At 40.1% G+C, this 27,987-nt stretch overlaps 1 protein-coding gene across 12 annotated transcripts in view; it reads right to left on the bottom strand.

Moving 5' to 3' along the window:
* Positions 1 to 27,987, bottom strand: part of LOC115226081 (huntingtin-interacting protein 1) — a 151,992-nt gene that overhangs the window by 80,281 nt on the left and 43,724 nt on the right. For all 12 annotated transcript variants that reach the window (XR_005004264.1, XR_005004263.1, XR_005004265.1 and 9 more), the window contains 11 exons: positions 27,543 to 27,619; positions 24,497 to 24,558; positions 21,701 to 21,841; positions 15,082 to 15,139; positions 13,212 to 13,287; positions 10,452 to 10,592; positions 7,331 to 7,416; positions 5,795 to 5,867; positions 4,188 to 4,280; positions 1,915 to 1,993; positions 211 to 299 (listed from right to left, as the gene is read on the bottom strand). Coding sequence is in view for 2 of the 12 variants with exons in the window: in XM_036514918.1 (XP_036370811.1) it covers positions 211 to 299; positions 1,915 to 1,993; positions 4,188 to 4,280; positions 5,795 to 5,867; positions 7,331 to 7,416; positions 10,452 to 10,592; positions 13,212 to 13,287; positions 15,082 to 15,139; positions 21,701 to 21,841; positions 24,497 to 24,558; positions 27,543 to 27,619 (975 nt within the window). In the remaining 10 variants the exon portion in view is untranslated. The remainder of the gene's footprint in view (positions 1 to 210; positions 300 to 1,914; positions 1,994 to 4,187; positions 4,281 to 5,794; positions 5,868 to 7,330; positions 7,417 to 10,451; positions 10,593 to 13,211; positions 13,288 to 15,081; positions 15,140 to 21,700; positions 21,842 to 24,496; positions 24,559 to 27,542; positions 27,620 to 27,987) is intronic.

Genomic DNA, 27,987 nt, shown 5'->3' with positions numbered 1-27,987 from the left:
ACATTGTAGGGTAGGTGTAAGAGGCTGAATCTTGCCAGTTTGAACATAAAACAGTTGGAATATTTGAGCCGGATATGGCTGGTTTAAACATTAAAGGGTTAAGTAAATAGACTTACTGGATAAGGTGATATTCCTAAAGATTTCTAATAAGACAAGATGGTCATGGCTGGAATGCCCCTTGACCCCCTTAAACAACAACATAGTACTTACGACTCTCAACAGGGTGACATGTTCCTCTCGTAGTTTGCCATAAATATCCTTCATCTTCTTGAATTTTTCTTCATTTGCTTTCACCAATTCTGAAGAAAGAAATGGACCGAGTTAGAAAATAGGTGAAACGTGTGTGTGTGGTATGAGGTCATGGTAGGAATGTCTCGGATGATGGATTAGCTGGAGTAAGAAATGACTCGGGGCTAAACAACGAAACGTGCATTTCTCAAGAAATTTTAAATGTGATCTTGGCCAAGAGGAAACGTAAAATACGATTATCTCAAAAGTAAAATTCTTACATTGTAGAACCAGTCTTATGTTGAAATATTCCCATAGGCATAGAAGTGGCTGTGTGGTAAGTAGCTTGCTTACCAACCACATGGTTCCGGGTTCAGTCCCACTGCGTGGCACCTTGGGCAAGTGTTTTCTACTATAGCCTCGGGCCAATCAAAGCCTTGTGAGTGGATTTGGCAGACGGAAACTGAAAGAAGCCTGTCGTATATATGTATATATGTATATATATATATATGCGTGTGTGTGTGTGTATATGTTTGCATGTCTGTGTTTATCCGCCAACATCGCTTGACAACCGATGCTGGTGTGTTTACGTCCCCATCACTTAGCGGTTTGGCAAAAGAGACCGATAGAATAAGTACTGGGCTTACAAAGAATAAGTCCTGGGGTCGATTTGCTCGACTAAAGGCAGTGCTCCAGCAAGGCCAGTCAAATGACTGAAACAAGTAAATGAGTAAAAGAGAGTAAAGAGTATAAATATAGAAAAACATTTCAATATTTCAATAGTAAATGACACCTTAATTATAATTGCTTTTACTATAATGATGTGATAAGCAAAATATTTCTAATTCCTTTTTAGCATCCATAAACAGCTGGATAAGCAAATATCGTGGCATAGAATGTTCATTTATTCTCTACTGACTGATGTCCAAAGTTTAAATACAAAACTGGTTCTTTTTAGAATATTATATTTCTTGTGGAGGCGCAATGGCCCAGTGGTTAGGGCAGCGGACTCGCGGTCGTAGGATCGCAGTTTCGATTCCCAGACCAGGTGTTGTGAGTGTTTATTGAGCGAAAACACCTAAAAGCCCCACGATGCTCCGGCAGAGGGTGGTGGTGACCCCTGCTGTACTCTTTCTCTCACTCATTCTTCTGTTGGCCTGCTTGCTTAACCAGCGGGGTGGCATCATTCGAAGGCTAAAACAATGCGAATGCATTGTGACCAGCGATGTGTAACAACATCTGATAGCCTAGTCGGTCACGGTGATCACAGTGAGATATATATATATATATATATATATATATGTGTGTGTGGAGGGGCAATGGCCTAGTGGTTAGGGCAGTGGACTTGCGGTCGTAGGATTGCGGTTTCGATTCCCAGACCGGGCGTTGTGTGTGTTTATTGAGCGAAAACACCTAAAAGCTCCACGTGGCTCCAGCAGGGGGTGGTCGTGAACCCTGCTGTACTCTTTCACCACTCTTTCTTCTGTTGGCCTGCTTGCTTAGCCAGCGGGGTGGCGTCATTCAAAGGCTAAAACAATGTGAAGCGCATTGTGACCAGCGATGTGTAACAACATCTGATGGTCTGGTCGGTCACGTGATATTTTTTCTTAGCGTTTGTTTTGTATGCATTCATGTATCATTTCAGTTCACTTGGACGACAACAACAAGATTCCAAGGTGGACTTACTTTCAGAATCATTTAGTTTATCTGCTACTGGTAAGACCGTCTTCATTTCCTCGAGTTCTTTCTTGATTAGCTCGTTTTCCTAACGAGAGACAATAGCAGCAGAATTAAAAAATAAAACACAAAAAAAAAGATTAAAAGAAAAACAAATAAAGGGAAAGTTAAAAACGACACAGAGGTAGTCACAGGGGTGGTTGTGTGGTCAGGAAGCTTGCATTCCAAGCATAAAGTCTTGGGTTCAATCCCACTGCATGGCACTGTGGCCAAGTATCTTATTCTATAACCCCAGGCCAACCAAAGCCTTGTGTGTGGATTTGGTAGAAGGAAACCAAATGAAGCCTGCTGTGTGAACTTATATATAACTGATTAAAAAGCACCCACTACACTCATGGAGTGGTTGGCATTAGGAAGGGCATCAAGCCATAGAAACATTGCCAGATCAGACTGGGCCTGGTGCAGCCTTCTGGCTTCCCAGACCCTGGTGGAACCGTCCAACCCATGCTAGCATGGAAAACAGACGTTAAACGATGATGATGATGAAATACATAGAGAGAGAGACAGACAGATAGAAAGTTATGGCCGCTTCATAGGGTTACCCACAGTTTTGTGTCCATAAAGCTCTAGGCTTTACACACGTCTCATCAGACCTTAATGGCCAACAGCCTATAACCTGTCTTCAAAGTGGAGAGAGCAACGGCCCCATGGCTAGTTTTGGCCTTGCTTTTTGCTTTTTGAGCCAAAAAATTAACTAACTAACTAACACACAAAAAGGTCAAGCCCAAGGGATTGTCTCCCTTAGACCGTTATCTGGAATCCACCTTCACTTAGTCGAGGGAGCTTTTTGTTTTCCCTCTTCCTGCAAGTTATTTGGTGACCCCACTAGTGCTGGTGCCACATAAAAAAGCACCAGGAACACACTGTAAAGGGGTTGGTGTAAGGCACAGCATCCAGCCGTTTGTGATATTTTGAAATCGTTTAATATGTATTTTTTCAGGTTTGGATAATATATAATAGGAAAATACAGCCATTATCTAAGACATTCTTCAGTTAAGGCATTTCATTATGTACAGGTAATCTTGATCTCCACTTAAACGTGGATGTTCTGCTAGAACGCACTTTTTACAGCAGTAGATACCACGAAAGAACCTCTCAGATCAGCTTTGGTACAAAAATACATGCTTGTTTAAATGACTATGCAACACCAGCACCGGTTCTGACACCAATTTTCTATATATATCACTGACAGAGAGAGGAGTTGCTGCTACATCTAGAGGTCGAGTGCCTGTCACTGACGAGAGCAAGGAAGGTCGAAATCATGTGATCTGGTGGTTTTGGTGCTGAAGATGGCAGGGATTTATCTCTTACTTGCCCTGTCTTGCTCTTTGCATAACACCATGCACTGCTGCAGCTGCCTGCCATTCTGTGGAACTATGAAGGCTTCTTCTGCAGACTCTGCCAGACCCAGTCTTCACACACCCAACTGTACAGTCCCTAATATGCTCATTGGTCCCTAACCAGGATCCAGGCAGGAGTTGCTTCCCCAGGTCAGAGCAGACCTGGGAACAACAGTAACTAAGAGGTTGTTCCACACTTCTCAACAAGGGCCTCACTACTGGATAGTTTAGCCAAACCCAGGACTAATATTATAGTGATGCCAGTAAATCTACGTCAATGGGTCCCGTGAAAATTTCTTAGGCTTCACTTTTCCTTACAACATAACAAAAATGACACAAGCTTTGTATGGCTGAACTTCACCCCTTCTTCCTGTACCCTTCTGCTCCACCCTACTTCAATAGGTGTGCCTGAGACATAGCATGGAAAACAGACATTAAATGGTGATGATGATCTCTGTAAAACTTTGGATAGTTTGACAGAATCTGATGGTTCCCAGGACTGCATTGTACTCCATTATTCACTTTGGCATGGTTTCTACGGCTGGATGCTGTGCCTTGCACCAACCCCTTTACAGTGTGTTCCTGGTGCTTTTTTATGCGGCACCAGCACTAGTGAGGACACCAAATAACTTGCAGGAAGAGGGAAAACAAAAAGTTCCCTCGACCTAAGTGAGGGAAGTATTTGAGGAAGTGGGAAAATTCCAGGTACTGTCAGGGCTAAAACATAATGGAAAGGTAAGCTTCTTGCTATAGAGGAGATGCTTGGTCACCCACATTATATAAGGGTTGGCGGGAGTATCTGGGAAGAAGATGGTAGTGATGGGATGCTTAAGCAAACCCTCAAGGTAGAGAAAAATGTGTATCAGAGGGCAGGGTCCTTACCTTCAAAGTATTATCAAGGGTTAACTGTAACTCTGTTAGGATCTTTTTTAGTTGCTCCTTCTCCTCCAGGAGGGGCTGAATTTTCATTTGTGCCTAAAACAACAAATATAGCAATATATATCTATATATACACCAATGTGTATTCATGTATGTATGTGCATGTATAGTTGTGGAATATACATACTCGTGTGTATGCAAAAACTATATAGTACCATTAGAGATAGGGCTTAGTTATTTCTTCACAGATTGAAAAAAGCGATGAACAACCCGAGTCAATTCTCAGACCCTTTTGGATTCTACACCAATTTGACCAACCCCAGAGAAACAAGAAACCAATCTGTTTGTATACACCACAAATCCTGCATCTACAGAGAATTGGCGCTCCTAATTTGCACACCATAAGTGTTAACACTTCATTCAATATCATGGGTCTGTCAACAGGGATCTTTGCCCAAACAGTACCAAGTTATGTACGTCTGTAGATCACACACCTCATTTGCACAAAATCAATGTATATGCCCCCGCCTGGCCTCCGTGCCGGTGGCACGTAAAAATCACCATCCAAGTGTGGCCATTCGCCAGCCTCGTCTGGCAACTGTGTCGGTGGCACATAAAAAGCACCCACTACACTCACGGAGTGGTTGGTGTTAGGAAGGGCATCCAGCAGTAGAAACTCTGCCAGATCAGACTGACCTGGTGCAGCCTTCGGGCTTCCCAGACCCCAGTTGAACCATCCAATCCATGCGAGCATGGAAAGCGGACGCTAAACGACGATGATGATGATGATGCTCCAAATGGATCAGACAGAGCCTGGCATCCAAGGAGCTGTTTATATAATCTCTTGAGGGCTTGCCATTCTTCCTTGTGATCTTTGGACACAAAGAACTGCACCAACCCCTTATGGCTGTTGTTTGGGGTCATTTTCAGTGCCCTCAGCACCGCAGGATCTGCCCGTCTCGGATCAGCTTTGTCAGCCACATCCCCTCTGCTGCCATGAGAAACTTTGAGCTAAACGAAGAACAGGATGAATGTCTTGGATCAACACTGTCATCATTTTTGATGGGCCGTCATAAGCAATGTGCACCTGTAGGTGAGGATCTAATGGTTCTGGGTTCAGTCCCACCGTGTGGTGCTTTGGGCAAATGTCTTCTACTATTGATTCGGATTGACCAAAGACTTGTGAGTGGATTTGGTAGACGGAAACTTGAAGGAGTCCATCACATATGTGTGCGTGTGTGTGTACATTTGTCCACCACCACTTGGCAACCAGTGTTGGTGTGGTTATGTCCCTGTAACTTAGCAGTTCAGCAAAAGAAACAGATAGAATGAGTACCAGGCTTAAATTTAAAAAAACAAAGTACTAGAGTCAATTCATTTGACTGAAAATTCTTCAAGGCAGAGCCCCAGCATGGCCACAGTCTAACAACTGAAACAATTAAAAGATGAGAGAGAAGTGTGTGTGAGTGTGTGAATGAGTGCGTGTGAGTGTGTGTGAGTGAGAGTGTGAGTGTGTGTGAGTGTATGTGTGAGTGTGTGTGAGTGTATGTGTATGTGTGTGAGTGAGTGTGTGTGTGTGTGACTGTGAGTGTGTGTGTGTGAGTCCTTACCTCTGTTTGCAGCCTCTCGATTTCCTCCCGGAGTTGTTGAATTTCTTTGTGTAGTTGCTCTATTATCATATCCCTGCAACAGACAGCAAATTCACTTTTATCTCTGTAACCATGACAACAGAACATGGCCCTTCACCAACACCCACCTCGAACCTTCACTCCCCACTCGCCCCTGCCACAACCATCACCTTAACGTCAACCCCTCCCTCCCTCCCTTCCAGCCCCTCACCAATAAATCAACTGGATTACAAAGCTAACAAAGGAGACTGCTAGAAATAGCAGCCAAATCTCCCTCAAATCACACCATAATGTCTTATCTATGTATATATATGTATGTATGAGCCAATGAGAGAGGCCTCTACATGTAAGCTAGACTTGGCAGAAACAGCAGTCAAGTCTACCCTCAAATTACATTATGTTCTCAAACATAAACAGACGCACTTCGGTTCAGACACTATTCATTTGTACAATATCCTAAATAGTTAAATCATTAAAAACTGCATATGTCATGTCTACTGGCACCGAGATTCCCAGACCGGGCGTTGTGAGTGTTTATTGAGCGAAAACACCTAAAAAGCTCCACGAGGCTCCGGCAGGGATGGTGGTGATCCCTGCTGTATTCTTTCACCACAACTTTCTCTCACTCTTTCTTCCTGTTTCTGTTGTACCTGTATTTCAAAGGGCCGGCCTTGTCACTCTCTGTGTCACGCTGAATATCCCCGAGAACTACGTTAAGGGTGCACGTGTATGTGGAATGCTCAGCCACTTACACGTTGATTTCACGAGCAGGCTGTTCCGTTGATCGGATCAACCGGAACCCTCGTCGTCGGAACTGACGGAGTGCTTCCATCCAGATTAAGTATTAAAAAACCACTAAATAAAATTATTTGGTTTCAAGAAACAAATATTTCAAAAATGATGATATTTATTTACTTTTGAGATGCCTGTTCAAATGTGTCATGTGTAAATGTTCATACTTGTATCCATTTTGGACAGAATACAAAATGGAAAGGAGTACCATCACTTTCATGTGGGGCACACTTGAACAATCGTGAAGAGTGAATCTTTTCGGTTTGACCGGCAGTTTTTAAAAATAATTTCCATGTAACTAAACACTTTTAAACTTTGTATACTGATAGAATGTCTTATAAAACATCTTTTTCTCTTGGCTTTATTGAGAAAATTCTATTGTTTGTAAGATATTTGTTGTTTTTTCTGCAATTTCAACTAATCAATGATGTCTATTGAGGTGAAAACATTCTGTGCCGTATGAGTATGTCCCTTGTTGAAGAAACAGATTTGGTTTATTTACATTTCTGAAGAAAAAAGATATCTTTCCCCCCACCCCCACCCCTAAAACATATTGAAATGCAATGGATTGATACTAGGGTCATAATTATGGGTGACAATTTCATATGACAACGCTAGAAAAAACTGCCGTTCAAATTGAAAAGATCGTGAAGAGTTCTTCACATGAAACCATTGGTTGCCTTGTTAAGCAACAAATAAAAAATACACACAACTGCACGTACATACCTTTCATCAATCTGTGGTTGTCCATTGAAATTAAAACTATCCATACTACCTTCACCAAAAGTTTCATCAAATTTGTCTGTTTCTTGCTGGAAAACGAAAGAAAAGATCATTAAACTAATTGCTTCTGTAATTACTGGAGGAGGAGGAGTAGGAGGCAAAGGGAGAGAAAGAGAAGGAAAAAGGGGGAAAGGGACAGAGAGAGAGATTTGTTGCCGTTTATAAAGAGAGAAATCTGGGGTCAGTGGGACCATTTATCGGCATTTTGGCTTTTCACCTATTTTCCACTCTTTGTTTAAACCCATCACCTCCACCCCTATTTTGCCCAGGTAATGTGCTCTTACTCATCGCTTTTTGGGAGGGAAAAAATATCGTTATCATCATCATAGGTGCAGGAGTGACTGTGTCGTAAGTAGCTTGCTAACCAACCACATGGTTACCGGTTCAGTCCCACTGCGTGGCACCTTGGGAAAATGTCTTCTACTATAGCCTCAGGCCGAACAAAGCCTTGTGAGTGGATTTGGTAGACAGAAACTGAAAGAAGACCGTCATATATATGTGTGTGTGTGTATATATATATATATAGATATGTGTGTGTGTGAATATGTTTGTGTGTCTGTGTTTGTCCCCCTAGCATTGCTTGACAACCGATGCTGGTGTGTTTATGTCCCCGTTACTTAGCGGTTCGGCAAAATAGACCGATAGAATAAGTACTAGGCTTACAAGGAATAAGTCCCGGGGTCGAGTTGCTCGACTAAAGGCGGTGCTCCAGCATGGCCGCAGTCAAATGACTGAAACAAGTAAAAGAGTAAAGGTAGGGAGCTGGACAAAATGCTTGGCTACATTTTATAATTAAGGAGTTCAAATCCCACCAAGGGGATAAAATAAATGCCAGTCAAGTGGTGGGGTCAACGAAATCAACTTAACCCCTCCCCAAAATTGCTGGCCTTACACCAAAATTTGAAATCACTTTCATAATTATTATCGTTAAGGTGAAAAGCTGGCAGAATTGTCAAAGCGCCGGACAAAAGACTCCGAGGATATTTCTTCTGGCTCTTTACATTCTGATAACCAATTCTGTCAAGACTGACTTTGAACTTCCTCTTTTTGGAGCGTTGGGGTTGATGGAATTGAAAAGCTCCCTCCACTCACAATTTCAGGCCTTGTGCCACTAAGTAGAAAAGATTGTTGCTCTGATGTTCTGGCTTCGTTTAATTTAGACAAGTTGCACCCAGATCTCAACCAGATCTCATCAAGAGACAAGATTTTCCATCAAAACATGAAAACAGGTGAAGTGCCAAGCAAATGAAAAAACCCAATGTCTGTTTGTTAAATGAAGGATCTTTCTGCTTTGTTCAGTTTTCAATTCTAATTGAATGCCAGCTTCCAAATCCTGTTTTCTGAATCAATTTTTGAATCTTACTGAATTCTCATCAGAGGCGTCTACGTTAATTTGAAGAATCCAAGAGAAACAAGCAACCAACTTCATCATCATCGTTTAATGTCCGTTGTCCATGCTGGCTTGGGTTGGACAGTTTGACCAGGGCTTGTAAGTTGAGGGGATGCACCTGACTCCAGTCTGATTTGGAATAGTTTCTCTGACTGGATGCCCTTCCTAACGCCAATCACTCCAAGAGTGTAATGGGTGCTTTTACATGCCACCAGAATGGATGCCAGTTGCACAGCACCAATATCTGCCCCGGCTATGATTCCACGAGGCTTGATGGGTCTTCTCAAGCACAGCACATTGCCATTTGCCATTGCCTCTGTGAGGCCCAACACTTGTAAAGTGCTTTTTATGTGCCACTGGCACAGATGCTGGTTATGCAACACCAGCATCCGTGAGGCCCAACGTCTGGCATGGGTGCTAGTTATGCGACACCAGCATCGGCCACGTTGCCTCTGTGAGTCCCAATGCTCAAAAGTTCTTTTTATGTGCCACCTGCACAGGTGCTAATTACAAAACACCAGCAGATAAACTCAACAAATCCAGTACCTACAGAGAATTGGAGCTACTAATTATGATTATTAGCTGAGGTCAGCTTTGCCTTTCAAGAGACTAAATTAGCAATCAGGTACCAACTAAGCTGCTCCCTTTAAAATTGTTGGTTGACGAGACTGAAGGAATAGAGGAAAGACATTGTCCCCTTCAATGAAGCCCTTATCAACTTCTTTGATTTCCACTTGGAATAGAAAGGGAGAATGGAGAAGAAAGTGCTCTACCTGAAGCTCAATGATTCAGAGCACTCAGCTGGAAACTGAGAGGAACAGAGTTTGATTCACAGGGGTGATTTACTGGCCACTTTTTGTGTTGGTGCCATGGAACGTGGCTGGCAATAAGAAGGGTATTCAGCCATAGAAACCATGCCACAACAGACAATTGGAGTGTGGATAGCTCCCTGGCTGGCCAGCTCCTTGTCAAACCATCCAACCCATGCCATCATGGAGAACAGATGTTAATTGATGATGATGATGATGATAATGATGCTGGTAAGTGGACCTACGGTAAGCATGCATCTATAGATCAGAGAACAACAGCTGGGCAAGGGCTTGTGCCGTGGGAGGTTAGAGTGATCGTGGATCAGTGGGATCCCTCGGTTGGCCCAAGCAGGGATTCTCCTGTATCGGGAGGACAACATTATGCATGGGATCACATACATTAAATACTATATATATACAAGCTTTCCCCTTCCCTTTCTTCCCATCTTTTTTATGTAACCCCACCACAATTTGGGGCAGCTGATGTACCCCTCATCTGATGTCCCTTTCAAATTCAAAAGAGAAAATCTCAATAAACATATATATATATAGTACAAAGTAAGATAGGGGTTATGAGTGTAACCCACTATGGGATTTCAGTAATCCAATAGACTGCTGGTAAAGTACCCAAATACTAAATACATAAATGCTTATAATTGCAATGCAATTAATTCATTTATTGTATTGAATGGGTGAAGATAAAAAATATATTTTTACCGTAAATTCATAATACAAATAAGAAAATGGAGGAACAAATTCATTTCGTTCATCAACTATCCGTAAGTTGATGAACGAAAAGAATTTGTTTCTCCATTTTCTTATTTATATATATGTATATATATGTGTGTGTGTGTGTGTGACATACAATAGGTGAAGAGGTATCTATTAGGAAACCGATTCCATCGAATTCTGGAGTCTCTGCTTCTGGTTCCATCTCTTCGGGTACAACTGCAACAGGCTTGACATGTTTGCTAAAGTCGGAGGCAATAGTGAAGTTTGGGGGATCCTGTAAAGTATAACAGTAACAATAATAATAATGATGATAATAATAATGATAATAATAATAATAATATAATAATAATAATAATAATAATGGTTTCAAATTTTACCACAAGGGCAGCAATTTTTGGTGGGAGAGGATGAGTTGATTAAATTGATCCCAGTTTTCAACTAATACTTATTTTATCGACCCTGAAAGGATGAAAGGCAAATTTGACCTCGGTGGAATTTGAACTCAGAACGTAACAGCAGACAAAATGCTGCTAAGCATTTCGCCCAACATGCTCATGGTTCTGCCAACTTGTAACCTTTAATAATAATAATGATAATACTGTGTGTGACTGGTACTTTATTTTATCGACCCCAAAATGATGACAAGCAAGGCCGACTTTGGCAGGATTTGAACTCGGAATGTAGAGACAAATGAAATGCCATTAAGCATTTTGTCCGACATGCTAACGATTCTGCCAGTGCACCACCTTAATAATAATAATTCTACTTTAGGGACAAGGTCCGAAATTTAGGGGCAAGGGAACTAGTCAATTACATTGACCCATTGACCACTCTGCTCAACTGGTACCTGAAGGGATGAAAGGAAAAGTTGACCTTAGTGGTATTTGATCTCAAAATGTAATGAGTTGGAACAAACACTATTTACTTTATTTACATTTGATGGATATTTGTCCTCATCTTGTTTGTTGTTTAGACAACGTTTCGGCTGATATACCCTCCAGCGATTCAATATGTTATCTTTTCATCGAATTCTCCTCCATATCTTTTTTCCTTTTTCTTGTTTATGTATAAACAAATCCTTTGTAATGGTCTTAACTAGTGACCTTGGTTCAAATTGTAACTGACCAATTGTAAAGACCTCTGGACTTAGACTTGCCCCATAGGTGGGTCTCTCGGTATTAAGGTCTGTGAATAGATTTCTCTTTAGCACCCTACAATAATTGTTTACTTGTACTTGAGTTTACTCCATCAGCAGAGGTTCTGCCCTTTGATAACCATCTTAGTATTTCCCTTATATAGAGTTCCTTGATAACTTCTTTTTTAAACAGCCTGACCCTCCTCCACCCTTCAAATTGCAGCTACCCATTAATAATGGTCCCTAGACCATTACTAGCTCACTCTTTTACATATGGACCCTGTAGCCCCTCATGGTAAATTATTTGCTCTTAACATATTGGGCTTTTAGACTATTTGTCTAAGCCAAGTTTTCTTTCCTTTCCCATCTTCCTGATGAAGATCCATTGCCTTAATTCCAATGCCTGATGAAGATGAAGAACTTTATTTGCGTGCTTATTTATAGACAACTAGCAGTATCGCCCGGCGTTGCTCAGGTTTGTAAGGGAAATAACTATAAAGCATTTTTAGAGAGTTATAGCCAAAAAATAGCCAAAAAATGGAAAAAAAACGATGGTAAATTTTTTTTTTTTAGTTAAAAAAGGTCGAGTTGCGTCCCCTAGACAGTCTGTGGTGTGTTTCTGATTCTCAACCCCGTGTCGAATTTATCGATTTTTTTCAGAACTGGGGGAACTTTTCAAAATTTTCGCTGCGTTAGTTTTGAATTATGACATTGGGCTATGTGTCTGTCAAGTTTCATCAGAATCGGTTGAAAGCCGTGGTCAGGGTGAGGGTACAACCTGACAGACACACAGAAACACACACAGACAAACTGCCATTTATATAGAGAGAGAAGAGATATTCTGGTAACCGATCAGTAACAGCCAGAAGATATGCTACGTCACCTATTTTGTTATGTGATGCTTTGTATTAAAAAATAAGCTATAAATGTGGTCCAATCAATGTATCTGTTGATCTGTGGTTTTCTCCATTTTCTAATTATATATATATAGGCATAGGAGTGGCTGTGTGGTAAGTAGCTTGCTTACGAACCACATGGTTCTGGGTTCAGTCCCACTGCGTGGCACCTTGGGCAAGTGTCTTCTACTATAGCCTCAGGCCGACCAAAGCCCTGTGAGTGGATTTGATAGACAGAAACTGAAAGAAGCCCATTGTATATATATGTATATGATCACGTGACCGACTAGGCTATCAGATGTTGTTACACATCGTGGTCACAATGCGCTTCACATTGTTTTAGCCTTCAAATGACGCCACCCCGCTGGCTAAGCGAGCAGGCCAACATATATATATGTATGTGCGTGTTTGCGTGAGTGTTTGTCCCCCCCAACATCGCTTGACAACCGATGCTGGTGTGTTTACAGCCTCATAACTTAGCGGCTCGGCAAAAAAGAGACCGATAAAATAAGTACCAGGCTTACAAAGAATAAGTCCTGGGGTCGATTTGATCGACTAAAGGCAGTGCTCCAGTATGGCCACAGTCAAATGACAAACAAATAAAAGAGTAAAGAGAGTATATATGTGTGTATCTGTTTGGCTGCCCACCATGTGAAAGCCAATGTTTGTTTGTTTACATCCCTATAACTTAAACGCTCTGACAAAAAAGATAGCAACGAAATAATTACCAGATTTGAAAATCCAGGAAGGAGCACAGGGCTGAATTTGTATGACTAAAACTGTTGAAGGTAGTGCCCCAGCATGGCCACAGCCCAATGATTGAAACAAATAGAAGACAAAAAATAAAGATTGAGATACTTACATCTGGTAGAAGAGGGACTTGAACCAAGTTCTTGAAATACTGCAGGGTCCCACTTTGGTGATAGAACTGTTTCAAACTGGAAAACAACAAAGAAATCAGAAAGGAGAAGCAATTTAACAAGATTATTATTATTATTATCATTATTTTTCTTCTTCTTATTATTATTGTATTTCACCCGTCACTATGTTCTGAATTCAAATTCTGCCTTTCACCCTTTCGGGGTCAATAAATAAAGAACCAGTTAAGTACTAGGGGTCGATGTAATTAATCATCCCCTCCCACCAAATTTCAGGCCTTGTGCCTATGGGCAAGTGTCTTTTACATCATGTCACAACATCATAAGCAGAGGGTGTAACCTTGCAAAAGAGCTGTTCTTCACTCCTGCTCCAGAGCGTAGGCTGCGGGGTCACTCCGAAAAGCTCTATCTGCGACGATTTCATCTCAATCGAAGGAGAGGGGCTTTCTCTGTCCGGGTTGCGGATCCGTGGAATAAGCTGCCAGACGAGATAGTGAAGATGCCGATGACCACTCGGTTCAAAGTCTCCCTTGACCACAAGTGGCTTGAACTCTTTGCATGAACACCACCCTGTACATAACTCCATGTCCCCCTACATGGCCTTGCTTTTTGCTTTTTGAGCCAAATAATTAACTAACTAACTATGGTAAAAAGGATTATTATTATTATCATCATTCTTTTTATTATTATTATTGTATTTCACCCGTCATTATGTTCTGAGTTCAAATTCTGCCTTTCACCCTTTCGGGGTCGATAAATTAGGAACCAGTTAAGTACTGGGGGTCGATGTAATTAATCATCCCGTCCGCCCAAATTTCAGGCCTTGTGCCTATGGTAAAAACGATTATTATTAGTATAATCCTCCTCTTTATCCTTATTACTAAGGTGGCAAGCTGACAGCATTGTTAGCACATCAGGCAAAATACTTAGTGGCATTTTGTTCATCTTTACGATTTGAGTTCAAATTCTGCTGAGGTCGACTTTGCTTTTCATCTTTTCTGGGGTCGATAAATTAAGTACCAGTTATGTACTGGGGTCGATCTAATCGGCTATCCCCTTCCCCCAAATTTCAGGCCTTGTGTCTATAGTAGAAAGGATTATTATTATTATACCGAGGTCAACTTTACCTTTCATCCTTTCGGGGTTGATAAATGAAATACCAGTTGCGTACTGGGGTCAATGTAACTGACTTACTTCCCTCTAAAATTTCGGGCATTGTGCCTTTATTATTATTATGGTGGTGGTTGAGGTTAGACTAAATGCTAGACATCATATCCTGGTAAGGTCCCCTTTGCCTTTGACCCCTCTGGGACTGATAACTAAATAGCCAGTTGTTTAACCCCAGGTCAGTCCTGATCCAGTTGGCCAATGATCAAACTTATCCCAGTCATGCATTACTGTTGAGATACACACCCCAACTCATCTGTATGAGTGTAAGACTTAGAGCATGTGTGAGTGTGAGTGAGCATGCATGAGTGCAAGGGAGATCATGTGTAGCATGCATAAGTGTGAGTGAAAGTAAGTGTAGTGAACGAGAGTGATGGCATGTGTGGTGTGTGTTGAGTCTGAGTGAGAGGGTATATAGTGAACGTGAGTGAGAGCATGTATAGCATGTTTGAGTGAGTGCAAGTGAGAACGGGTTTAGCGTGTGTTGAGTGTGAGTGAGCATGTGTTGAGTGTGAGTGAGCGTGTGTTGAGTGTGAGTGAGTTAGAGCACGCATGAGTGCTAGGGAGAGACTGTGTAAGTGAAAGCACATGTGAGTGTGAGTTAAAAAGCTTTTGTGAGCACAAATATGAATGAGTGTGTGCATGAGTGTGAGTAGAAGCTGAGTGTAAGTGAAAGCATGTACTTACTGCCTGTATCCCGCAAGGAATCGATCTCTATGTCCAGAAAGTGTATCTGGCGGTAGACCTGAGGGGGAGGAAACAGGAACAGCAATGCATCATGGGAAAATTACAATAACAAACATAAATACAGTTAATAAAAAAAATAAAAAACCTCCAACAATTATCAGCCCTATTCCTACCCTGACCATCACCACCAAGCAGTAGCCTTAACCCTTTCGTTACCAACCCAGCTGAAACTGGCTCTGGCTCTGAGCACAAATGTCGAATCTTTTCGGTTTGACCGGCAGTTTTTAAAAATAATTTCCACGTAACTAAACACTTTTAAACTTCGTATACTGGTAGAATGGGTTTATAAAACATCTTTTTCTCTTGGCTTTATTGAGAAAATTCTATAGTTTGTAAGATATTTGTTGGTTTTTTTTTCTTCAATTTCTGCAATTTCAACCAATCAATGACGTCCATTGAAGTAAAAAAACATTCTGTGCGTATGAATATGTCCCTCGTTTAAGAAACAGATTGGGTTTATTTACATTTCTGAAGGAAAAAAGATACCCTTCCCCCAAACCTAACCCTAAAACAGATTGAAATGCAATAGATCGATACTAGGGTCATAATTATGGGTGACAATTTCATATGACACCGCTAGAAAAAACTGCCGTTCAAACCGAAAAGATCCCAAATGTCTTGTTTTCAAAAGTTTTGGATTAAAATCTTCCAGCAAACCTTAGTCACAATTTTTGTTCCTAATGTTAGCTTAATGATAACCAAGTTATTTTACTAAATTCTTTGTTATGTTTAAAATTAATTGAAAGAAACACAGAGCATCTCAACAGAAATACAGTAACGAAAGGGTCAGCGGACCAGCAAGAAATAACAGCCACAATTCTGACCTAACGAAGGATATTTTGAGTAGTGTGAAAATGAATCCCCCAATAGACTAAAAGGTGGATGGTCATGGCTGGAACACCTTTTACCATTGCTAGAAATGTTTTGCAATATAGCTATGGCCCTTTGTTCTTTTTTTTGCCAATCTTCTTCAGGGGTCGACAAGGGAGGAAGGTCGAAATAATCACTAGCTCCTTTACCTCAAATTGAACACCTTTCACCTAGTTTGCAAATAACAATTATTATTGTTATTACAGACTCGTTAGCATGCTGGGCAGGATTTTGTCTTTTTCATGCTCTGAGGTCAATTTCTGCTGAGGTCAACTTTGCCTTTCATCCTTTAGGAGTCAATGAAATAAGTACCAGTTACGCACTGGGGTCAATGTTTATTTGGTTTGCTAATGAGTCTACCAGCTCATTACAATAATAATAATAGTTTCAAATTTTGGCACAAGGCCAGCAAGTTTGGGGGAGGGAGTAAGTCTACCAGCTCATTTTGACTTACTCCCTCCCCCAAACTTGCTGGCCTTGTGCCAAAATTTGAAACTATTATTATTGTAATGAGCTGGTAGACTTACTCCCTCCCCCAAACTTGCTGGCCTTGTACCAAAATTTGAAACTATTATTATTATTGTAACGAGCTGGTAGACTCATTAGCAAACCAAACAAAATGTTTAGCAGTATTTCTTCTAGTTTTACATTCCGAGTTCAGATTTTGCAAAGGTCAACAACCTTTCATCCCTCTGAGGTCAATAAAATAAGGTACCAGCCAAGTTTCAGGGTTGAGAGTATCAATTACCTCCTGCCAAAGTTAGAGTAATTAGTGTTATTATTATTGTTATTTAATATAATTATTATTATTATTATTATTATTAAGGTAGCAAGCTGTTAGAGACATTAGCATGTAGGGCAAAATGCTTAGCAGCAATTCTTCTGACACATTACGTTTTGAGTTCAAATTCTGCCAAAGTCAACTTTGCTGTTCATCTTTCCAGGGCTTGATCATATTATTATTATTATTATTATTATTATTATTAAGGCGGAGAGCTGGCAGAATTGTTAGCATGCTGGGCAAAATGCTTCACAGCATTTCGTTTGTCTTTATGTTTTGAGTTCAAATTCCACTGAGGTCAAACTTCGCCTTTCATCCTTTCAGGCTCAATGTAACTTACTTCTCCCCTAAATCCCCTGGCCTCGAGCCAAAATTTGACACCAATATTATTATTATTATTATTTGGCCATTGCCAGTGCCGCCCCGACTGGCTTCCGTGCCGGTGGCACGTAAAAAGCACCATCTGATCGTGGCCGTTGCCAGCCTCGCCTGGCTTCCGTGCCAGTGGCACGTAAATAGCACCATCCGACCGTGGCCGTTTGCCAGCCCCGTCTGGCACGTAAAAAGAACCCACTGCACTCACGGGGTGGTTGGCATTAGGAAGGGCATCCAGCCGTAGAAACACTGCCAGATCAGACTGGGCCTGGTGCAGCCTTCTGGCTTCCCAGACCCCAGTTGCAACGTATGCCAGCATGGAAAGCGGACAATAAGCGATGATGATAATGATCACCATTACATAATCAGAAGTGTGTGTGTCTTTCTTCTTCAAGAAAGACCGACACACTTCCAAAATATGGTTCAATAAACAGTCAGACTTTTCTTATTGCGTATTTACTTTGATGGAGAATCATGACAGTTTCCATAAATCCTCAACATCATCAGCAGCAGTAGCAGCGAGGTGGGGAGCTGGCAGAAACGTGAGCGTGCCGGACAAGGTGCCAAGCAGCATTACACTGAGTTCAAATTCCACTGAGGTTGGCTTCGCCTTTCACAAACTATTTCTTATCTACATTCTCAGTTCAAATCTCACAGACATCACTTCTGCCATTCATCTCCCCAGGGGCAATAAAATAAAAGCGGAAGTCAATGGTAATGACTAACTCTGTACCTTCAAAATTGCTGGCCTTGTGTCTCAATCAGAAACCATCATCATCGATATTATTATTATTATCATCTTAATTAAGGTGGTGAGATGGTAGAATCGTTAGCGAACTGGACAAAATGCTTAGCGGCATTTCATCTATCTTCATGTTTCGAGTTCAAATTCTGACTGCCTTTCATCCTTCCAGGTTTCATAAAATAAGTACCAGTTGACTACTGGGGTTGATATGATCAACTAGTCACCTCCCCACAAATCTCAAGCCTTGTGCCTATAGTAGCAACAATTATTATTATTATTAAGACTGCAAACCAACAGAATCATTAGCACGCTGGGAAAAATGCTTAACGGCATTTCATCCGTCTGTATATTGTGTGTCCAAATTCCATTGAGGTCAACTTCATTTTTCATCCTTTCGGAGTTGATAAATTAAGAACTAGTGAATCACTGGGGTCGATATGATCAACTAGACCCCTCCCCACAAATTTCAGGCCTTGTGCCTTTAGTAGAAAGGAATATTATTTCGTTTCTGGATTTGGTTTTCAAGATTCTTTATGTGGGTTCGTGTATTGAAGCATATTTTGTTGTCACTGAGAAAAGTCCCTTATTACTTAACACACACACTAGCAAAGTTTCCACTCATTACTATTATAATATCATTATTAAGGCGGCAAGTGGATGGAATCATTGGCACACTAGACAAAATGCTTAGGAGCATTCTGAGTTCAAATTCCTCCAAGGTCAAATTTACCTTTCCTCCTTTCAGGGTTGATTGGATAAATACCCAAGGATCACCAAGGTTGACGTAGCCAACGAGCACCCACCCCACAATTTCAGGCTTGCATTGATCTGTTTGCACCCCTGTAACTTAACATTTCACCAAAAAGTGACTGATAGAATAAATGCCAGGCTATTTCAAAAAGAAGAAAAGTACTGGAACCATCAAGCGATGCCCCAGAATGGCCAGGGACCAATGACTGAAATAAGTAAAGGATAAAAGGTACACATACACATACATATATAAAATTAAATCAACATTGGAATGGATATATACATCTGGTAGTTCCAAATGAAGATAATTAGATGGGGATTCTGTGAAGAAACAAAGATCTAGAACAAGATCAGTGAATAAACTTCAATGAAAATTAGAGATATATATATATTTACGAAGTCTAGACAGATATCTTCAGCTAGCAGGCTTCTGCTACTCTAGACCGATGATGGGTAAAGACCCTGAAACATGCATGTCTCTAGATGCAGGCCTAGCTGTTGGGGGTATTTGTCTCCCCTTCGTAAATATATAAGGACACAGGAAATGTGTCGAGGCCGACAGGAAGCATTCGATGCTTCCTAGGGCTAAACAGCAGTGGTGTAATTCCCTTACTGTTACGTTAAGTTGACAGTATACAACCACTCAAATAATTCTAAATATATCGAATAAAGGAACACACATAACTTGTTATATTCACAAGGAAAGAGAAATACATATATATATACATACATATAAATATATATATATATTTTATTTTTTTCCCTGTCTTGTCTGTAATAGATTTGTGACTATTCGGTGGTACAAAAGTATTTTTCGACTTCTATCATTGGCGATATAGGTACTCATGTAGTAGTACCCTTATGTATATATGTACATATCTAATATTGTATGTATATATTCTATTAATTTGCCTGTGCGGCTAATAATTCACTTACCACTTGTGATGGTATTTTAATAATACCATCCCTATATTTATATTTATATATATATATATATGCATATGTGCATACATATACACATATCTATATACATACATATATCTATATATACATACATATACACATGTGTATATACACACATATATCTATATATACATACATACACACACACACAGTAATCCCTTGCCATATTGTAGTTCACCTATTGCGCACTCAGTACATTACAAATTTTTCTGGCTAATATATGTAAATTTATATCACGGACACCCCAGTATATCACGGGTTTCTGAGCTGATAGGTACTTATATTGTTTTAGATTTTCATTATTTTCTGTGTGAGGTTTTGGAAAGTAACACCCCCAATAGTCAAAGGATTACTCTACGTATGTATATATATGTGTGTGTGTGTGTGTGGTGTGTGTGTGTGCATATAAACACTCCATGAATGACAAAAATACAATGAAACATAAGAAGTAACCTTAAAATGAAATGTAGCCACACTGTTGGAAAATAGTTTAGCTCCACACATGATACATAATGAATCATACCCCCATTAAATATAAAAATAAATTTAACTAAAATATATATAATAACCTAAACTATCAACAAATAAGACTAATATCATCCTCATCATCATCATCACCATCATCCTCATCATCGTTTAACGTCCGTTTCCATGCTAGCATGGGTTGGACGATTTTGACTGAGGGCTGGCAAACCAGATGGCTGCACCAGACTCCAATCTTGATTTGGCAGTGTTTCTACAGCTGGATGCCCTTCCTAATGCCAACCACTCTGAGAGTGTAGTGGGTGCCTTTACGTGGCACCGACATGGGGCCAGTCAGGCAGTACTGGCAACGACCTCGCTCGAATCTTTTTACACACACCACTGGCACAGGTGCCAGTAAGGCGACGTTGGTAACGATCACGCTCGAAAGGTGCCCTTTTACGTGCCACAGGTATGGAAGCCAGTTGGCTGCTCTGGCAACGATCATGCTCGGATGGTGCTCTTGGCACCCTACTAGCACGAGAACAAGTGCCAGTAAGGCGACGCTGGTAACGATCACGCTCGAATGGCGCCCTTTAAGTGCCACTGGCACGGAAGCCAGTTAGCCGCTAAAATTGGTAATAAAAATTGAAATTCTAACAACTGAATAAGTTGAAGTGAAATAAATATCTGTCTTTTATTTTTATTCTTTTCACAAGTGAGTAGATATAGGAATGGTAAGCAGCCTTTATAAAAACCAATCTAAGGAGAAGGGTCGTATGACCTACTTCCACAGAACTACAACTAGCCATTGTCCACTGTGGTCATAGGTGAACCTCAGGTTATTTTTTAGAAAGGAATCTAAAAGACACAAACAAACACACAAAAGCATGCTGCTTGCTCAGTCTGTGAGCAGCTGTCCATCCATTGAGGACGGGAGTGAATTTTGGTCAATTTCTGCCCTGAGGAGGGTTTTACCTTTTAAATACATAATGCAATGTTACCTGCAAAATAGGAATGAAGGTAAGAAATTGACTATTATATAAGTAAATCAATCTTTCTGTCTTCAAACTCTCCCTTTTCTTTTATGTTATTAAGATTCTGATGTCCTAATATCGAATCGAATGACAAAGGGAAGTTCATAAGTGCTAACACTAATACAAACACTAATTAATGAAATCCAAGTTAATTAATTAATATGTACACTTGGATAAAATACATCCCTGTGAAGGGGCAACCTATTTCCATTTGAAACTTCATATATATGTGTGTGTGTATATGTATATATATATATATATATATATATATAATATATATATATATATATATATATATATATATATATATATATATATATTTTAATTTTATTTTATCTAGTTTCAGCTCACAAGCTGTGGCCATGCTAGGGGCACCGCCATTATATGTATATATATGTGTGTGTGTGTCTGTATATATATGATTGTATATACATGTATGTATGTGTGTATGCATGTATATATGTCTATATGTGTGTGTGTGTGTATATATACACACACATACGCAATTTAATACATGAGTAAAAATCAAAGCAAAATCTTTCCAATGAAGAAACTGGAGTTGTTACTCATACTTACTTGAGTGAAGCTTGAAGAGTGACTTCACCAAATAGTCATAGAGCTGGCATGAGTCAAGTATACAGGGTATGAGTGGAGCGAGTCGACACTGGCCTGAGTTGGTCATTGAGTTTGACCGAGACATGTCTAGTGAGCCAAATACTGCAGATGGGAAGAGAGAAAGAGAGAGAGAGAGATTATAGAAAGCAATGTCTTTATTACATAGAACCCCTGCAAGAAATAGGCATTAAACCTCCCTCACGTCACACCATGAAATATTTCTAAAACTAGACAGGTTTCATGAGGGCCTTAGTTGTGATACATTTGAAGGTGGCGAGCTGGCAGAAACGTTAGCACGCTGGGCGAAATACGTAGCCGAATTTCCTCTGCCATTACGTTCTGAGTTCAAATTCTGCCAGGGTCGACTTTGACTTTCATCCTTTTGGGGTCGATTAAATAAGTACCAGTTACGCACTGGGGTCGATATAATCGACTTAATCTATTTGTCTGTCCTTGTTTGTCCCCTCTATGTTTAGCCCCTGGTGGGTAGTAAAGAAATAGATACATTTGAAGAAGATAACTGTACAGTCACCATAAGAACATGTTTGACCATTGCGATGACCCTATGACTGGCCAGAGGGCCACACTACAACATCATTTAACATCAGTTTTCCATGGGTTGGCCAACTGAAGAGCTGCCCTCGCTCCCTATCTGCTTCCGAATGTCTGTTTGTATGGCTTGGTGCCCTTTGCCAACCACTTTACAAAGTGCACCGGGTATCTTTAAGTGACACTGGTATGGGTGCTTTTTACATGGCATCAGTCCTTACAAGCCTGCAAGATTAGGGACACTCAGCTGAAAGAGGTTGCAGGGGGCACGCCTGTATGCAAGGACAACCACAATTTTACTTAGATTGTCATGTCTGCTCAAGCATAGCAAACCATCAGGGGTCAACATATTTGACCAAAACTAATTACAATGGTTAATTGTAATGGATGGCTAGAATGGTTCACACACAGAAAATCCATAAATATATCAAATAAGCGGTAAAAGGGATCAATAAATCCAGGCGAATCTGAGGTCTGGTCAAAAAGTATTTGGACTCGTGCCTGGTAACACACTCAGTGACAACGTTCCCACTCACTGCCGTTGTTTAGAGAAGTGCTCGGAAGCAGAGTGGGGTCATCTTGAAAAGAAAGTCGGGTTTCAGCTGGGCTGGATCTTCTTGATGGTGTTGAGGAGGACAAACATTGTTTGAAAACAGTCATAACAGGTGACAAATCATGGGTTTATGGCTATAGCCCTGAAACCAAGGCTCAGCCTCTGCAATGGAAGACCACAACAAGATTTCAAGATGTCATGGAAAAACTGAAGAGAACGCAATGAGGCACCTTGCTTGCTATCCCCAAAAAAGGAAATCCAGGAATGCTTCCATCAATGGAAATGATGCTGGATAAAGTATGTGGCTTCAGAAAGGGGCTACTTTGAAAGAGATTAAACACCAAATTGAGATGTTTAGCAGTTTTCTTATCATGGGACCAATCCTGGTAATTTTTTATCAGACCTCGAATCTAGAAGGAGCTCAGGGTTTAAGCGAACTTGGTTAATGACATCAATCAAATACAAAAGCATTCAAATAGAACTAACATCCAATAGAATCAACATCAAAATAAAAACGGTGGAGACTATAGAGACTTGTTCATCCTCAAAATTTATTTCCTCCTATTTTACAGTTTTATACAGCATATTTTTATGGTCATTATATTATATGTATCTCATCATCATTTAACATCCGCTTTCCATGTTGGCATGGGTGGGACAGTTTGACAGAAGCTGGCCAGGGAGAAGCTTACACCAGACTTTTGCAACTGTTTTGGCAGGATTTTCAAAGCTGGACGCCCTTCCAAATGCCAACCACTTTACAGTGTGGACTGGATGCTTTTTAAGTGGCACTTACACTGACACGATCACCTTGTAAGACTATACATACATATATATATATATAGTGTATATAAGGGGGTCATAATTCAATTTGGGTCGTTATGAAGCACATTAATCAAATGTATGTATTTAGATGTTTTATTTTAAATAAAGCAAAATACAAAGCATTAGAAATTTCTGGTGAATTCTAATTGCAGAATAATCTATATATATATATAAAACTCAACTTGTGTGTCTGTGTGCGTATCTGTGTGTGTGTCTGTGTGTTTAACTTTTGGATCTACCAAGTTTCATTATTAAGGATGGAAAGTAGTGTGTAGCAAATCTATATATATAAAGCTGAAGTTGTCTGTGTGTGGCAAGTTTGGTAGTCTTCAACTAACACTATCTCCTCTGAGACCCTGCGGCACAAGTTGACCAAAATTGAGAGTATGATAGAAGAAGGCTTGCTCTTCATTCTGTAGAAGATAAAATTCAAATCGGACCATGTTAACACCAAAAATTATTTACATCAAAAAGGTACTTTTTTTCTATGAAAATCCCTATTTTTTTACGACTTTTGACTGCTGTGTTACCATTTTCCGGTGTATTTCAACTGGAAAAATGTTCACTTGAAGAGAATAACAAGTTGCATAATGCAAAATTTTTACTTTTCAAAAATTCCAATTCTAAAGGGTCGAAACAAACCCATCAACACTGGGTGATACTGCTCGTTACATATAAAAACAAAAGACTCTGAAACTTGGTAAATAATATATTTGGAAAATGTACCAAATTCCTCAAATCTTATGTTTTGATATACATATGTGTGTGTGTGTGTGTGATAAAAAAAATAAAGAAGGATCAGTGAGTGCCCTGCCATTTCCCCTACGTACCTGCTTCCTGCAACACAAGGATCTCATCCAGGTAGTCAAGCATGTCACATGACACTTCAAAACTGCAACAAAATAGAAAGGAGTCACAAGAGGCAAATTGATGGGAGTTCATGTTCGGTAAAGCAACATTTCACACACAAACACATACATACATACACTCGTATATACATGTGCATGCATGCATATCTACACAAATGCATACACGTGTGTGTGTGCATATACACACACATATATATGCATTAACAATTTAATATTATATATACATACATAGACACACACATTCATATATATATATATATATGTATACACTCACACACACACATATGTATACACACACACATATGTATACACACACACATCTGTATATACACACACATCTGTATATACACACACATCTGTATATACACACACATCTGTATATACACACACACATGTGTATATACACACACACGTATACACAGACATGTACACACACACACACATATATATACTAGCTTAAACTCGACCAATATTTTTCAAGCAATGAACAATTTTCATCAGAATAATGATATAATTTGGACCTCATTCGCAAAGCTTCAGGATACACAACAGTACCACCACCACCACCACCACCACCACCACCACCGCCACCACCATCGCTACCATATCTGCCATACACACACCATTCAGCCTTTCTGTGTTTGTAATGGGCTGATAGTAATAGCTGATGGTGGTAGCCAAAGTGGTCAGTGATGACAGTGAGACTAAGTGATGTTTACTCTAACTTATCTAGCACCTTCCCAGAAATTTAGGTGAGAAATGCTGTCCCTAAAAGTCTGCAAAGTGGCAAGAATCTCTACCAGAGTTGGTCCCTGTCTCTAGAAGACACAACAATGGTGTTAAGCTAAGATTCCTGCCACCAATTTGAAGGTTCGTAACTGTGTGCTTCCAACTGGTAAATGTCTGCACGTCATTACCCTTCTATTGTCTTAGGATTCTCGGTGGATGGAATGGCAAACAGGGTGTGAAGTCTCCATAAAGAGTCACTTGTGTGGCATCAGATAACAGTGATAAATACCCGTAAAACACCAGTTACCATTCTTCGAGCCTGGGGCTGACAGGCCTGAAACTGTTTTCTTGTGATGACTGGTCCCACACACAACCATTGCCCATGTCACAATCACATTGTGACCAAGAGAACCTTCGCCGATATGAAGTTCCATATTGCAAAACATCTGCATTGACTTCCACTTTAAATGGAGAGTGAAAGTAGGAAAATATGTTTCTTACCCCAGAACCCTGCATTTCGGAAAGGTTTCCAGGAGCACAATGCTTCTCTAACACAAACTGACCTCATCCTCCTCCTCATCAACTCTTGGACATCATTGTCTCAAGTTCTGGGACTCATTGGGCTGGTCACCAAGTTTCCAAGTGTATAAATGACCAAAATTACAACATTACCTGCCAGAATTGGATGCCAGTCTGTCATTGGGGTGGAATTCGTTTACAGCTGAGTGGACTGGGTCAACAGGAAAGAAAGTGTTTTGCTCTAGAACACAGTGCATCTCACCAGATCTAGAGATTGAAACCACAATCTTGCAGTTGTGAGTGCAGCTGCCTAACCACTGGATCATGTGCCTTCAAGCAGGCTATGCCAAGATATATATATATATATTTGATGAAGGCTAGATAGTCCCAACTTCCAAGTCCCTGATACCCCTATTCTTGAGAAAGTTTTATAAACATGCACTCACCAAACAAATTAGGATCTTTTCAGTTTGAACGGCAGTTTTTTTCTAGCGGTGTCATATGAAATTGTCACCCATAATTATGACCCTAGAATTGATCTATTGCATTTCAATCTCTTTTAGGGTTTTCTTTCCTCAACCCACAATGTGAATCCTATGTTATTGTACCTAGCCATTTCTGGTGTTCTATGTGTTGAAGTACCCAGATTCTAATGAATTCTATAACTAACTACTAATCTGTCTGTCTGTCTATATATATATATATATATATATGGTCATCCCATATACAATGCTGTATTTTCCATTGCATGAACTAAAAGTCGGAGAGAGTTGAGATAAACTACCTGCATCAACTTGCTATAAAAGCAGGTAGTAATTTTAACTTGTATTTATTCTTAGTGCAAGTTTTGAAGAGTGCAGTTCAATTTTAGTAGTTGTTTTTTCAAAGCTATAATGGAAGTGACAAAGGAGCATATTCGGCATATTTTGCTTAATGAGTTCAATAAAGGCAACAACGCAATGGGCGGTACAAGGAATATTAATGCTGTATATTCTGAACCGGAAACTACAGGCTTCCAAGATGAGCCTCGTCCTGAAAGATCTGTAGAGCTCAACAAGGACATCCTGCAAACCCTGGTTGAACAAAATTCCATCATAACTGTTGAGGAACTAAGAGAGATGCTTGGATTTGACCATTCAACCATTCATCAACACCTGCGCTAGAAGGAAAATGACCGTCTTTGGTTTCAAGATGAGAGGCGTTCTTCCGTTAGGCTAATGCTTGACCACACATGGCAAGGATGACATTCCTTAGGCAGGGGCAGTTTGAATGGGAAACGATGCCCCACCCACCATATTTGCCGGACATTGCACCATCTAACTGTCATTTATTCTGCAGTCTCCAAAATCATTTGGTGGGAAAAAATATGAATTCTGTAGACGAAGTCAGGACAGAACTAGCAGAGTATTTTTCATCAAGGACTAGTGAATTTTGGAAGAGGGGCCTTGCAAGTCTACCAGATAAATGGAAGAGCATTGCAGAAAATGAAGGAGAGTATATTTTAGATTAAAAAAGAACTTTATCTGAATTTTGAAAAATAAGAGATGTATAAAAAAAAAAAAAGTGTTATTTATGGGATGACCCATCACACACACACACACACACACACATATATACACACATGGTGATTTAGAAAGTAATGTAATTTTTAATTGCACTACCTTCTGACTCAGCCATGTAAGTACAAGGGTTGACTCACCCTCGTTAACAAAGGTTAAGCCAAGAAGTTACTAATTACAAATTTGTTGTTTACACTTACTAGTTATTTACATCAGCTCCAAAAATTTTATTGAATTGTTCGTCTGTCATGGTCAAGCTTCCAGGAATTCTAGGATTCTGTAGAATACAAGAGAGACTAATGTTTCCAAGATCTGATCAAAAATTATTGGGACTGTTTCTATGGTAACAGAGCTAAAGTATGTAGAGGGAAGCCACTTGGCACAGATTGACTGCATGCTCATTGAGTTATAACATTCTCACTCACTTCCGTTGTTTATAGCAATGCTTGGAAGGAAAGTGTGTAGGGTGTGGTCACTTCAAAAGGAAGATTAGGTCTCAGCTGTGCTGGATCCCTTGTGTTGAGGAAAAGGGAAACTTTTTGAAAACAGTTGACAGATCATGAATCGTGGGTCTGTGGTATGACCCCAAGACCAAGGCAAAAATCAAATGAAATTTGAAAAATTGGGTCTGAGTTATGTTGAGGA

Source organism: Octopus sinensis, linkage group LG29 (assembly GCF_006345805.1).
Source record: "Octopus sinensis linkage group LG29, ASM634580v1, whole genome shotgun sequence".
Lineage (NCBI taxonomy): Eukaryota > Metazoa > Mollusca > Cephalopoda > Octopoda > Octopodidae > Octopus > Octopus sinensis.
Note: the sequence above shows the minus strand (reverse complement) of the source record. Positions and strands in the feature narration are given on the sequence as shown.